Source organism: Chelonoidis abingdonii, chromosome 3, assembly GCF_003597395.2.
Source record: "Chelonoidis abingdonii isolate Lonesome George chromosome 3, CheloAbing_2.0, whole genome shotgun sequence".
Lineage (NCBI taxonomy): Eukaryota > Metazoa > Chordata > Testudines > Testudinidae > Chelonoidis > Chelonoidis abingdonii.
This window is the reverse complement of record NC_133771.1, coordinates 93632398-93647745: the sequence shown is the minus strand read 5'-3', so window position 1 is coordinate 93647745 and position 15348 is coordinate 93632398. Positions and strand designations below refer to the sequence as shown.

The 15348-nt window shown below is 41.2% G+C and overlaps 1 protein-coding gene across 2 annotated transcripts in view; it reads right to left on the bottom strand.

Moving 5' to 3' along the window:
- DCBLD1 (discoidin, CUB and LCCL domain containing 1) overlaps positions 1-2835 on the bottom strand; it is a 92630-nt gene extending 89795 nt beyond the window's left edge. The window contains exon 1 of one of the 2 annotated variants that reach the window (XM_032789151.2): positions 2484-2835. In XM_032789151.2, the coding sequence (XP_032645042.1) occupies positions 2484-2580 (97 nt within the window). In that variant the 5' untranslated portion in view covers positions 2581-2835. The remainder of the gene's footprint in view (positions 1-2483) is intronic. The other variant, XM_032789152.2, reaches the window with a different exon arrangement.
- Between the last annotated feature and the right edge of the window lie 12513 nt (positions 2836-15348).

The following is a 15348-nucleotide window of genomic DNA, read 5'->3' as shown; positions in this document are numbered from 1 at the left end:
TGGCACTTCACAGCACTGCAACTTGAAAAAACACCTCCTTAGCGCAGCAAGTTTCAGGGCTGTAAAGCGCCAGTGTAGACAGTGCACCAGCGCTGGGAGCCATGCACCCCTCGTGGAGGTGGATTTTTTAAGAGTGCTGGGAGAGCTCTCCTCCAGAATCCTGCTGCGACTACACAAGCCAGGTTAAAGTGTGGCCGTGGCAGGGCTTTAGCATTGCCAGTGCAGACTAGCCCTAAATTAGTAATTCTGGGCAACAGGCAAGATAGTTAAATCCTTAACTGTGAAACGGGGGTCTGGAGAAGAATTAAGGAGAAAGGTGAGAAGTTCAGGTTTGCCTCCTCTTGATCATGAATTTGAGCTGGTGGAAGGAAGTCCAGGAAGAGATACCAGAGAGTTTAAAGATGTGAGGCTGAACAGATAGGGAAAGAAGTCGATTTTGGAGTCGATAGCAGAGAAAAAGGCAACCACAACCATGAGATCACTGAGGGACAGAATACGTGGAAGAGCCTGTTGTTAAATATCTAAATTCTTTATTACTCATACAGAGTCAGAGCTGCACTGTTTTTAGTGGGGCCAAGCCCAGTTAAGCTTAAAAAGATGTTTTCCTTAATTAAAACTAGTTTCCAAACCACCTCACCTCTCCCACGGTTATTCAATGAGTAACAAAGATTCAAGTTTCAGAGACTTCCTCAGACAATACGAAGTTACGTAATACATTACAATTCAGAAAAAAAGAGCCCCACTTACTCCCTGCACATGGAGAGCTGGACCCAGATTTTAATGCCAATTGTTATTGCTAAATGACTCTCCCTTGGATTGCGTTTTACAAAAACCTTTTTTAAGTGTTTCCGACACCATAACACATTTTTGAATCTCAAAACTGAGGAATAAGCCAAAGGGAAGGGATATGGGAGGGAAATATATAGAAAATAAAATGTATACAAAGCTTGAGAATCAAAGGCCACTAGAGTGATACAAAACTTCAGTTTCAAAAGGCTAACAAATGCATATGTTTTCTGAAACTGGATTTCTGATATGCATTTTCCATACGTGGTCTTACCACAAACAGGTTAAAGGCAAAGAAGTTTTTAGTATTACCATTGGGATGCTAACCTTGACAATGTAAACTCACACACCATGTCTTTTTGAATCAATAGCTAGACTGAAATAATAGCACTGAGTGAAGCATATACTTCTCCTATCTTAATGAGCTACTATGGTTGCATTTTAATAATGATCACAAACTCCAAGATTAATTATTTAACAGCCAGTTGTTAGTGAGTTTTCTTAAGAAAAATGGATGGTTACTCCTGTCATGTACTGATGTTCCATGGCAATAAGGTTGCAAGTTTTGAATACAATGATAGCTACTCTTTTGATTGTACAGGAAATTAAAATGTTAGCCACTTAAAAATTAGGACAAACAGGTGAGTATACCATCTGTAATAAAGTTGCTTGCACAGTCTCATGGGGTTTCTACAGAACTTGTTCCAGTAATAGTGAAGGCAGTTCTGTTTAATAAGCAAATACACAATTGGATCTATCTGTATATAAAGCCGTATAAACTGCACCGATGCTATCAGCATAGTGAATTAAAGTGAATAGCGCTGAGACTGTGTTCTTCACAGAGATGGTCATTGCACAAGTACTTTCAGACTGTTCCTCCCTGCGCTTTATAATGTATATCCTCCATCATTATGTAAGATCGGAGCTAGGCAAAACAGTAACCTTTGTAGAAATTAACCCTGCATCTTACCTACAACTTGTTGTGGTCTTTCTTCCTTGTTTATTTAGCTTTAGAACAGGGCTAATTAACCAAAGATTAACAAATCATCGGTACAGTTATTGTAAAACTGGTTACCACTTTAATCCTGTGGATACTCAGACACACGGATAAACCAGGCACGGATTAACCAGGTCAAACTATATACAGCCCTGAGACCAGCTAAGAAACCATCATTCATGGTTAGATTGGCGGAGTTAAGTTTCTCAGAGGAGGAAATCCCCTTCCGCAAAATGGCCAAGGGGCAGCACTACCTAGTAGCCCCATTTTCTTAGCCTTGTCCTCGTGGAGTTCACTGTTGCCTTTTGCTCTGGCAAGCCAGAGAAAGGATCAGGTCAGGTCCCGATTCCGGATCTCAGGTACGTATGGTTTGGGAGTTTTCGCAACTCTAGTAGGTCCTGCTCCAGCTGAGAGGAGCTTGCAGAGTCTGCTGCCTTGCAACCCGTATGCCCGCACACGTGCGTGAGCGAGACAGGGACCAAAGGGGAAGCCACTAGGGAAGGGAGCGGGCACAGAAGGAAAAACCTCAGACTAACAAGAGAGAGAGACACACACACACAAGTCCCGGGGATCAGACTGGGACAAGCGCCTGAGCCTTGCGTGGCTGGGGCAGGCCCCCTCTGAGCTGGCTCCGCTGCCCCTCGCAGGGTGCCCGAGGCTGATAGCCGTGCCCCCTGCTAGCTCCCCGGGCAGAACTCACCCAGCTTCTCCGCCTGCAGCCACGGCGGGGCAGAGAGTCCGAGCAGCAGCGCCAGGAGCGCGGAGCGGGCAGCTCGCAGCCCCCCGCTGCAGCCCATGGCTCTGCCTCCTGAGGGGGAGGGCGGGGGACAACTGCCCCAGTCGCTGCTGCTCCTTCTCCGCCGGGGGCTGCTCTGCTGCCGAGAGGCTCCTTCAGACCCAGGCAGCCAGGGTCCGCGTGAGGGGTGGGGAGGACCCGCCTAGCCCCTGCCCCCGAGCGACGCTGTGCGAGCGAGGGGCTGCGGTGCAGCAGGCAGCAGCCCTCCTGTCCCGTAGCCCGCGTCTCTCTCTCGAGGGCGGCAGCTCTGCATCTCTCCTCCCCCTGCCCAAGCTGGGGGTGGGGAAAGGAAACCACAAGACGGGAAGCACCGCCGTTCCCATTGGACGGGACTGCGGGGCGGCCCCCAGCCTTGCCTCGCCTATTCTCTTCCCGCAGCGGAGGTGCAGGCCAGGATCCAGTGGAGCAGGCGGGCGGGTATGAGTGTGTCTCTCCCTCGGCTGGCGGAGTTGCCGCTGCGGGTCCTTCCTATCGCTTGTGGCTGTGCCCAGCTTGCATCCCCGCTCATTGCACGGGGCAGTGCAGCTCCATGGCCATGCTGCACCTAATGACCTCCGAGACAGTCAAGCACGGCTGGTGGCACGGCTGGGCCAGCGCCAGGCGCCTGGCGCGTTTGGATCCCCGGCGGAGCTAGGGGTGGGTCATGGCTTCAGAGTGTAGCTCCGGGTTGGGAGGGGTAAGTTAGAAGTTTTGTTTGGGCCCCGCAAATCAGAATGAAAGTCCTGAAACTGTTCCAAGGCATTGCAGGTGCTATGCTTCTTGCAGCCGGAGTTGCTATGCCTTTTCTGCTATCGCAAGTGCAGAACTTAGTCAAAGGGTTTAGTTTGCACAGGGGTTCGTACAAACTTTCTTCCTCAATTTGAATCAGCTTGGGTTTGAGCTTTCAGGGTTTCTCTCTGGGTCTGTCAGTGTGAATCAACCTGAAAATTCAGATGAAACCATGGTTTAGTGTAGTACTCGTGCAAATCCACTGAAAAGTGGTTTGAAATATCACCAACTCCAAATGTCCAAAACATATCATGCTCTCCTAAAATCATGAGATCAGTCAAAATATTATAAATATACATACACATATATTTTGTTTGTTCTTATTTGCCTTCTGTTTTTTGAGCCTTTGTGGTGCACAAGAGTCACATTTTCAAGCTTTCCTCTGTAACTGCAGGGGCTAAAATTAAAGCTGTTCAGAAATGAAAGCTGATATTGTCACATCTCCACTTGTCTAATGGAGCTGGGGCTTTAAGTACAACATCAACTATTGCGAGAGTTGCAATAAAATCATGAGTGGACAAAACTGAGACTGTAACCCTTACGCTTATGAACAGTAATTCTATTTACTTCAATGAGACTGATTGTGTGAATAAGTGAGTAAGGTTTACACAACATAGATCTGGGTTAGCCTGGATTTTCTACTAGAAAACATAAATTGACCCAAGTTCATCAACAGGTTCAAAACCTGGCCTTGAGTTTCTAGTTTCTAAAACCTGAGACCACGCCCTTGTCTTCACTACGAAAAAAGGTTTCTGTTAAACTCATATTAGCGAACATGTTGAAATCATAGACTGAGATTTTCACATACACCTCGCCCACACTCCACATTTTTGTCATAAAAAAAACACCAGAGCAGCATAAGGGTATGTCTACACTGCAGCTGGGAGCAAGTCACCCAGCCTAGGTGGGCAGACTCCCAGTAGCTTGGCTTGAGCTAGTATGCTAAAAATAGAAGTATGGACAAAGTAGCTCCAGGAGAGATGGGCTAGCCAGCCAAGCTCAGATCCAGGGGCTGGGTGGGCTTGAGAGTGTGAGCTGCCATATGAGCTGCAACATCTATATTATTTTTAGCATGCTTGCTTAAGATGAGCTAGTGCCAGTCTATCTACTTGGGCTGGGAGGCTCACTGCAAGCTGCAGTGTAGACATACCCTGAAGAGGCTCTAAAAAGGGGTTCCAGATGGGAGGATTCCCTCAGTGCAGACACTGAGAACCTGTTGCTTAACAGACCTCTTGCCAAATATGTGTTGGAGTCAGGGTTGTAATGTGCAACGTTGTGGCTTGTGGAGATTCTGGGGGTGGTGGTGCTGCGGCAGCCCCTGCAGACTACACTAATTTACAAAGGCCTCCAGGGCTATCTTCTCTAAATTATGCAGGGATCCCAGAGCAGCCAAGAACTGGGAGGGCACAAAGGTTATAATAGGTTATAATAATATACCATATCTTATATTAAAGGCTTTTATGGCAGTGCTGATACTATATTAGTAAATTTAAAGGTAGCATTTTGGAAATAATTGTACTTAACTAACTTGTGTGCTAAACAACTCTGATAATCATTTGCTTCAATAGGGATATCTTGTTGTCTTTTGGTTTTAACTATGCAAAATAATTACATCCAAGACATGTTTACTAAGCATATTTGCACAGTGTAATTGATAAGATAAATTATCCTTGTTGGATACATTGAACACAGGTTTTTGTTTTAGAGTTTTTATCGCTATCCTGAGAATGAGCAGTTGAGATCTAGTTTAAAATATCATTGTGGTGAAGCAGTAGAAGGTAGAACATTTATTATTAAACCAATTTAATAGTCAAACTAATTCTCATTAGATTTCATCAGTGCAATACCAGATGCTTTCAGACTAAGCCAGCTAACTTGTTAGGGACTAACTTGTGAAGTCTGTTGGCGCTGAGACTGTCGATTCTGGTCTTTCATAGACAACTTGCCAAAAAAAAAAAAGGGGGAGGAGTGGGGGGTTGGAGCGGTATTTCTGTGTAAACAGATCTGTTTCTGTTCTCATCAGTTTTCCCACCGTACATCAGAAGTAACTCCACTGAAGTTCTGTTGATATAACCTTGATGTAAGGGAAAGGAAAATCAAGTCAAGACTGGATTTAAAAAAAAATTGACACAATATTGGTAGGAATATGTGACCAGATAATCTTCAATACCGATATTGCATAAACACTTGCAAATTAGATTTTACATAATGGAGAAAAGTGAGTGGAATGGAATAAGCAGAAACACAAAAAGTTTAGAGGAGAATATTTCTCCTTTGAAAGAGTTGCAGTGATAGGAGATAGAGTTATAGAAGACAGAGCTATAAATGATTCAGGAAAATGACAGAGATGTGTCAAGAATGGTCCCAGAAAAGATACCATACATGGCAATATATACCAGAGTGCAAGGAACTAGAAACAGAGGAAATCCAGGGATAAACATGGTGAGGAATGACATAGAACAAAAAGGTTTCTAGATGAACAAGCTGTGAAGCTGATACAAGATAGAAAGTGTGGACAGATTTTCTTTGGCCCTGTTGTAGCTACTGAGCTGACAACCAGGCATCAAAGAAGAAGAACAGGTAGTAAGGTTATATTAGACATTATTATCAGTGTCCTGGAACTGCTGCATGGACCATGAAAACAAATCCCATATGTAAATATGTATTACAAATTATACTGATTTGTATTATATCAGTTCAGTTCTAGAAAACTGCTTTTAAAAATAAGGTGAGATTGGTCTTAACATTTAATTATTTTGGTTTAGACTCCTAATGATTAGAGATAAAAAAAAGACCTGCTAAATCATTGAGTTCAGTCCACGATACCAAAGGAGGTATTAAAATGTCACGTCCTTAGTTAGAACACACTGATGTCCAATTAAAGTCTTTTGTTTCCATGTCATGTCTAGGCAATGCCAAAATAAACTGGGTCCTGAGATCCCTGTGCTTTCTAATAGGCACCTGTAAGCCAAAAATGTGATATGGTATTTACATTACAAAACAGACATTAATGTTGTCAGCAGAGCCTGTGCTCTTTGATTAGTTGTGACAAAGTGAAACAGCAGGCTAGAAAGGGTTATGGGATTCCTGTGTATCACATGGCTGTGCGGAATATATAAGGAAGAGGAAGCTGGGGAAGAGGTTACAGGGAAAGGGTGTGTTCTCTTTTCTACTGGGTGGTGGAATGGCAAGGTGATAGTGTCTGGGGGTTGTGGCCAATGGGAGAGTTTACTTTGTGTTCTTTATGTCTTTTGTATTCCAACATTAAGTCGTGTTTTGCTGAAGAAAAGGCCTTAAAAGGACTTAGGTGTGGTATCTGCTTCCCTTCCTGGGCTGGTGAAACAGCCCACTAACTTACAGCAATGTATGGCTGGAAAGAAAGGACCCTCTGGAAGGGCAGGTGAATAGCCTTTTCCTTCTCACACTGCATGGGCCTCAGTTGGAGCTGCTTATATCCAGGGTCCTGTATTCTCTGTGTCAAACTGGACCTAAACTCTGCAGCAGGTTCCTCAGATTCTATAATGCTTCAGAGGAAATTTTGGAAATTCTGCAGCTAGTTCAGTTAAATGTTAAATATAGGGGTTTTTTATTTACTTAAACAGGAAAATGAATAATACAATCATTGCAGTAGCTTCTGTGCTGTTTATTTTGATATTAAATGTAGTTTACTTTAGCTTGCCTCCATGTTGTCCATTTTCAGTATGTGTAAGGTGTCATTATTAGCTTCCAGTGTTAACTCATTAAGATGAACAGAGCAGTCTATGTCACGCAAAGCTATTGTTTCAGGGTATCTACAAACTCATAGATGCATCACTGCATTGGTTCACACATGGTTCACGTTTTCAAGTGTTTCTTCTTAAGCAGGAGCTAAAATATAACTTTTTAACAACAAAAGATGAGATTTTGGGACACAATACTGGAGCAAGAGTTGAATTCTGCACCTTCAGAATTGTAGACTACAGGGGGCATACTTGTATCTTGAAGTGAGAGAGCTAGGTCACCGCAGGGGTTGTGAGAGCACAGGGATTTTCTATGGTAGTATGCACCTTGTGTTTAAATCTGCTGAATTTGATCCTGTGGCATTTTCATAGATTCTAGGACTGGAAGGGACCTCGAGAGGCCATTGAGTCCAGTCCCCTGCCCTCATGGCAGGACCAAATACTGTCTAGACCATCCCTGATAGACATTTATCTAACCTACTCTTAAATATTTCCAGAGATGGAGATTCCACAACCTCCCTAGGCAATTTATTCCAGTGTTTAATCACCCTGACAGTTGGGAACTTTTTCCTAATGTCCAACCTAAACCTCCCTTGCTGAAGTTTAAACCCATTGCTTCTTGTTCTGTCCTTAGAGGCTAAGGTGACCAAGTTTTCTCCCTCCTCCTTATGACACCCTTTTAGGATACCTGAAAACTGCTATCATGTCCCCTCTCAGTCTTCTCTTTTCCAAACTAAATAAACCCAATTCTTTCAGCCTTCCTTCATAGGTCATGTTCTCAAGACCTTTAATCATTCTTGTTGCTCTTCTCTGGACCCTCTCCAATTTCTCCACATCTTTCTTGAAATGCGGTGCCCAGAACTGGACACAATACTCAGTTGAGGCCTAACCAACGCAGAGTAGAGCGGAAGAATGACTTCTCGTGTCTTGCTCACAACACACCTGTTAATGCATCCCAGAATCCTGTTTGCTTTTTTTGCAACAGCATCACACTGTTGACTCATATTTAGCTTGTGGTCCACTATAACCCCTAAATCCCTTTCTGCCGTACTGCTTCCTAGACAGTTCTTCCCATTCTGTATGTGTGAAACTGATTGTTCCTTCCTAAGTAGAGCACTTTGCATTTGTCTTTATGAAACTTCATCCTGTTTACCTCAGACCAGTTCTTCAATTTGTCCAGATCATTTTGAATTATGACCCTATCTTCCAAAGCAGTTGCAATCCCTCCCAGTTTGGTATCATCTGCAAATTTAATAAGTGTACTTTCTATGCCAACATCTAAGTCATTGATGAAGATATTGAACAGAGCCGGTCCCAAAACAGACCACTGCAGAACCCCACTTGTTGTACCTTTCCAGCAGGATTGGGAACCATTAATAACTGCTTTCTGAGTACAGTTATCCAGCCAGTTATGCACCCACCTTATAGTAGCCCCATCTAAGTTGTATTTGCCTAGTTTATTGATAAGAATATTGTGCAAGACCGTATCAAATGCCTTACTTAAGTCTAGGTCTCCCACATCCATTGCTTCTCCCTTATCCACAAGACTCGTTATCCTATCAAAGAAAGCTATCAGTTTGGTTTGACATGATTTGTTCTTTACAAATTTTGACTTCATTAAAGATTCAAGTTTTTTTTCCAGGTGTGTGAATATAATTCAGACTTGTCTACTACTGATGACTTATCCAGCTCCACTTGTAGCTTACTTTTAGTATGTACATGAGGTCTTCCATTGCAGTTGTTTCTACCAACATAGCACTCAGGATTATTTTTGTGGCCCTGTTAACAGGTATTAATCATTTTCCAGGTCTTACAATGCAACTCCAAATTATTCAGACCTGTAAACTTATATGTAAATGCTATTATTGAGTCAGAATCCTCTACAATTAGATTCACTTCAGTGGCTGATTTAGCGTAAAATGATTTACATAATTAAGAATCATGAATATTAAGTATAAAATAAAGCCAGCTTCCTGTTAACAATAAAGATGTTGCTCCATTAACACTTGGCTTCAAGATAATGTCAACTCAAAGCATTTAGGGAAATGTTTGTTCTCTTGGCACAGTGATGACAGTGTCAATTTAGGTAGAGGGTAGTGTTATGTTAGAGTTTTACATGGCATCGCTTTCCATATGAATAGTTATATATGCAGTTGCCCTTCTGACACTTCAAACTGAAAGGCCTTCTAAAGTTTAATACAGGTACCATACAACTAATTAATCTCTAGTATGCCAGGTGTAGTGATCAGTTTTAAAGTATATATGTATTTTAGTGTTCTAATGGGAAGTGGGAGGGAAAGGAGAAGGAAATAAACAAATCAAGTAGAGTTTATCTAAGCTTGTCTCACCACCCTGTCAGTGTATACACTCTTCCTTCTGAAAGTGTCTCATTTCATGCCTTGGTTCTTAGAATAAGAACCCCCTGCCTCATTTACATAGATCAGTTTGAATTTCACCTTGTTTAGGAGTATACTTGCTTTTCCATTGCTAACAGGAGATTCTTGTTCTTTAGAGGTTTTTAATGCTTTTTTGTGACTTGGGGGAAATCATAATACACAATGAAGTGGAAAAGACCCCAGTCACAAACAGAGAGTTTAAAGAACAAATCTAGCCATTGAGAGGCATGTTAATCCCTTCACTTAGCACAAGGACAGCATGTAAATTGAGACTGCTTTTACAATCTGTGGGACAAATTTGCCCTCGGTTTACACTTTGCAAATTGCCGTCAATAGGGTAATTCGGATTTACAGGGTATAACTGAGAATGATGTTGGCTGTCTGTGCATTTTAATACAGCATTGAAACAGAGGCGTGGGCTGGTGGCAGTATACAAAATTAGAAAAGAAGTCCTGTAAAATAAAAACCTTAGTTATGGCCTGGTATTTAGGAATGGTGAAGTCAACCTTGCTGTATTGCAGCAGGATGGGCTAGAAGGCCATGAGAGATCATTTCACATGCCCATGATTCTATAAAACTAGAGTCTCCTGGAATCAGCAACTGAATGAAGAATGACTGTTTGAAGTTGAATCATGGGAAGACTAAGATCGTGCTGGTGGGAGAATGAAGATTTTGAAGAACTTTTACATTTCTTTAACATCACTCTCTATTAAGGTCTCCAGACAGCTGAAGCTGGGTGGCCATGTGGACTCATCACTGCTTCTGGATATACACATAACCATAGTTGACAAATGTTGTTTTAAACATTTTTGACAAAGGGATTCATTTTGGGGAGGGGAGAGGGGAGGAACCCTGCTATAGACAAATTTTCCCATTTTTTGACCAATTCTAAAAAGTTACAACTTGTTCAGCATGCAATAGCCCATCTGCTCAACAGCACAAACAGCTGAGAGTATGTCATCCTAGTGCTCTAGTCATTGCCTTCCTGGGGAATTCCAGGTCAAAATCAGCTTTAAGGATCTTGCTGGGACTGGGCTAATTCAGCTGTAGCTGAAGGATAGTCTGTTTGAAACCAGTTTGAACTGTACTGGTACATGTCATTGTTTATACTAGTGTACTGTGTCTATGGTATGGATTTGAATTGGTACAGCTACACTGATGGTTAAAATTCCCAGTGTAGACATGGTCTAAACTGAAAGATAGTAGGAGCTCTAAATAGTCCATGTGAACAGAATTTATGGCACATGACTAATTCTATATGGTAACAAAATCTGGGTGTAACTCTTAACTTCAATGTGAGCCATACTGCAGATGGATGTATGCCTTTTATCACTTGAATTACTGTTGCATATCGGGTAATGTCAGTTTTTATGATCTAATTATGAATCATGATTATAACTGCTCATTTGTCAATTTTCGCAGATTCTGCAGTTTTTCACAGCTGCTTAATAGTTGGCCCTGGTGCTCTTTTAGCTTTCAGTTTAAAAACAAATTTCTAGTCTTGGTTTTGATGATAATCTGCTAAACATAAAGAAAAGTAACCAATGCAGTGCTGTCATCTTCAATCCTGTCAACAATTTGTGCTTGTGCAGAACGTTCCTTTTCTTGGTTTCTACACAAAAGAATAAATGGACACAAGTCTGACATCAGGAATCATAACATTCAAAAACCAGTGGGAGAACACTTCAACCTCTCTAACCACTCAGTGACAGACTTGAAGGTGGCAATTTTGCAACAAAAAAACTTCAAAAACAGATTCCAAAGAGACACTGCTGAACTCGAATTAATAACAATTAACTCAGGCCTAAACAGAGACTGGAAGATGTTAGGTCCATTACACTATTGATATTTCCCTGTGTTAAGTTCATCCTCACCCTTGTGGATCTCTTATTTTTCCTCAAGATTATTTCTCCTGCTGATGACAGCTCATCTCAATGATTAGACTCTTTCTGTTGGTATGCATACTTCCACCTTTTCATGTTCTCTGTATGTATAAATATCTCCTGTCTGTGTGTTCCATTCTATGCATCCGAAGAAGTGAGCTGTAGCTCACAAAAGCTCATGCTGAAATAAATTTGTTAGTCTCTAAGGTGCCACAAGTACACCTGTTCTTTTTGTGGATACAGACTAACTGGCTGCTGCTCTGAAACCTATAATTTGAAACTGTATCACAGTCTTTGTTTTAAAAAAAAAACCTTAGTATTATTTTTTAGGTTATCAGTATTCCATGGGTGAAATGCTGGCTGCACTGAAGTCAGGGCAAGGCTCCTAGTGTCTTCAATGGGGCCAGCATTACGTCATGTGCTTTATGGATTTTTCGTATTTGAATTAATGTACTATGTTTTAGTACTTTTTTAAAATGCTATGACTTTGGGGGTTTAAAACAACTACATTTTGTGGGGTTTGCTTTTTATTCTTTTTTTGCCATGATAAGTCATAATCGTGATTTTTGTTTATTGCCTTTACAGATGTTTGTTCAAGCTTTATAGGGATGTCAAGTGAGAATTTAGAAGCTACCCACTGCAAAATACACAGCCATATGGTGGCAACTTAAGCAGTGTTTAAAGGAATAACCAAATTAAGTAGAATTAATTTTTTTTGTTTTTTTCTTTTGTTTCGATAAATATAACTATTTAGTTATATTTGCTAAATATGAACAGAGGATTAGACATTTCAAGCCAGAGTCAGCCCTGATTTATGTGTGCACAATTCCACTGAAGTCAATGGGTTTATACCAGGACTGAATTTGGCCCTTCACCAGTTCCGACTTTCATATTGCAATAAAAAAAAAAAATCTAGCAACATCTGCCACGAACTCAGTCTGACATTCTTTGAGGGTGAGAAACAGGTCCAGAGGTGCTCTTTCTAGTCTTTCTGTTTGTTTCTTTGAAGGAAGAAGCATGGGAATCATGCTAGTTAATTTAGGAATTTGTATTATGTGAGACAAATTTCTTTTCTGCTCCCTTTGGCTGCTTTTTAAAATCCACATTCCTCATAAGTTTTGCAGAGAGTAAGTCAGTTATGCACAGTGGAAGCATGGGACATAAATCTCTAATAATAATTGCATATGTGGAAAAAGCATGTTGTGCAACTTTTCCACATAGTATAGGGACATTACACTCACAAAGTACAAGGTCAAATTCTTGTAATTCATGAGTATGACAGCTCCCAATTAGAAATTTATGTATAGTTTAAAGGGTCACTGTCAATTAGTTTTGGGGCAAACGTTTATATATATATATATATTTTTTTTTTTTGGAGAAAAACTTATTTGAGTAGAACTATCACAAAGATGGCATTTAAAAACATTTTTTCAGGAAAAACAAGGATGTGGAGGTAGTATTGAATATTTCCATACAGTCCAGTGATGGCAACCAAAAGAGCATTGTGTCTGTGCATGAAATAAAAACGAAGGAGTCTATCCTAGATTCTTTGCCAAAGGAGAGTGGAATGCAGAAAGTAAACAAACAACATGAAAGATGACAACTCCAAATATTTGGAGATAAGTTTTATGTTTACAGTGTCCCTTTTGTAAAAGTTCTCTCTCAGATGAAAGCTTCCACCTGCTGCAGGTCTCTGCTTTTCACTTAATACTTGTCTTTGTGTGAGGTTGGTCCTAGGCACTGTCACTGCCTCAGTGGTGCAGGGGACTCCCTCAAAGGCCTCGTGTAGAATAAGACTTAAAGATGTGATGTTAGCTAGTTAGGTCTCCCTTTTCGGCTTTAATTCAACCAGTTTAGTATGTGTTAAAGGCAGTGTGCCTGGTCTACGCTAGATGTTTAAAATATGTTAGCTTCCATATGCTAATATCATGCCTCATATCCTAGTGTAGACCAGGCCAAAGACCCAGCCCCAAGCAATGTCCCAGCTGGTGGGGGTGGATGGTCCAGAGCTGTGTTAGCGGAGACTCCTGGCTGTGACTCTTGCTGTCTCAACAGACCTCCTTCCTGAAGCTGTCCCAGCTGGGTACAGGGGAACGGGCATCTGGATAGAAGCTTCCCCTAAAAATTAGGCCTCTCTATTTCAGTAGACCCCAACTTTGGCTCTGTTACAGCTCAAGTGCTAGTTGCAAATCCTGAGATCTGTTGGACACCCTCAACTGCCTCTGACTTCCTCAACTTCCTGATTTCAATGGAAGTTGAGAACATTCAGCACTTCTCAGAACAACTCAGGCCATGTCTATACTCTAGTGACACAGCTAGAGTAGACGTCGATGGAAGGGGTTTTTCTGCAGTTGTAGGTAGCCGCCTTTTCCAAGAGGTTGAGGAAGAATTCTTTTGTTGACATAGCTGCGTTTACAGTAGCAGTAAGATTGAGCTAACTGTTATGCACGAGGTGGAAATTTTTCACAGCCCTGAGCCAGGTAAGTTAGATCAATCTAATTTTTAGGTGTAGACCAGGCCTCAGTCGCACAAGTCTCTTGGAATCTCAAGAGACAAATCTAGACAAAACAGTAGTAAAAATGTGCAGGTTTTGTCCATGTTAAAGCCTCTCCACTGCTGCTACCACTGGTGGGGCTGCACAGGTGGTGAGTTACAACTTCTGATTAGTCAGTGTAGACACAGTTAATGTGACTGCTGCTGAATATACCAAGAACAGGGAGCTAAATAATTTCTTTTTTATCTTCTTCTCAACTAGAAATCACTCTGAACTAATATGGGCAATCCTACATTGTCTTCCTTCCATTGCTAGAGGCCAGCATTCTTGGACCATGTCCCTTAACATACTTTACTGTAGATTGTTAACCTAGAGTTGCTGAGTTTTCTTAGGCTTTGTCTACACTAGAAGGCTTTGCTGGTATATCTATACTGGCAAAGTACTCCTAATGGTGACACAGCTGAACTAGCAAAACTGCACTTTTGTCAGCATAGTTTACTCCCAGCTAGAAAGAGCAACATAAGCTATATTGGCAGGAGCACATTTTTTCTGGTATCACTTTTGCTTTTGCCAGTACAGCTTTGCCAGTAAAATATTATTATCCCCTCATGCCCCTGATTGACATAGCCATGCCAGCAAGGCCTTCTAAGTATAAACAACCTTAATCTTTTTGTGACCTCCTTTATTTCAGCGTCATGGCCATTTTCTGTGTTTAGGTATATGTAGCTATGTTGATATAATGGAACAGCAAGGCTAAAGCAGAAGAAACAAAAAACATTGTAAAGATACTGTAGACACAAAATACTGATAAAATTTGCAGACAGTCTGCTACCTTTCCTTGAGTGTAACATCTAATTTAAGAAAACTTTAGTGCTTTAGTTGAGTATTTCCAAATTTTCTAATAATCACGGGCTTTATCTAAACGTTAGTACAACAATCTAATTTAAGATGTTTGTATTTTAATGTGAATTTTGATTCTCTTTATTTTAATTTTTTAATAGTTACAATATTGTAATGTATGTAATTTCAACCTTAATTTTATCTTAATGACAGGCCATCTCATATGTATACCGCCTTCTGTCCAAAATCTGTGTGTAAAAACTCAGTAAACTATCACTGACCTACATATAAAACAATTACGTTTCGATACTTATTGTACATTCTTATTTAGATTGTAGGTTCTTTGGGGGCAAGGACTGTCTTTTTGTTCTGTGTTTGTACAGCACCTAGCACAATGGGATCCTGGTCTATGACTTGGCTCTGATGTGCTACAGTAATACAAATAATAAATAATAATGAGAACAGTTTGCATCTTAGAAGTTATGCTAGTCAGAAACTCTGCCTTCAGCTCCACTCTTGAGGCCTCATCCAAAGCCATTGGGAGTCTTTTCATTGACTTCAGTGGGCATTGGATCAGGCTCTTAAAGACCTTAGAAACTCTGCAGGAGTCCCAGCCCCAGCTTCTCTCTTTGATCTTGCACAGTGTACAATCTTTGAAGGCTTCCTAGC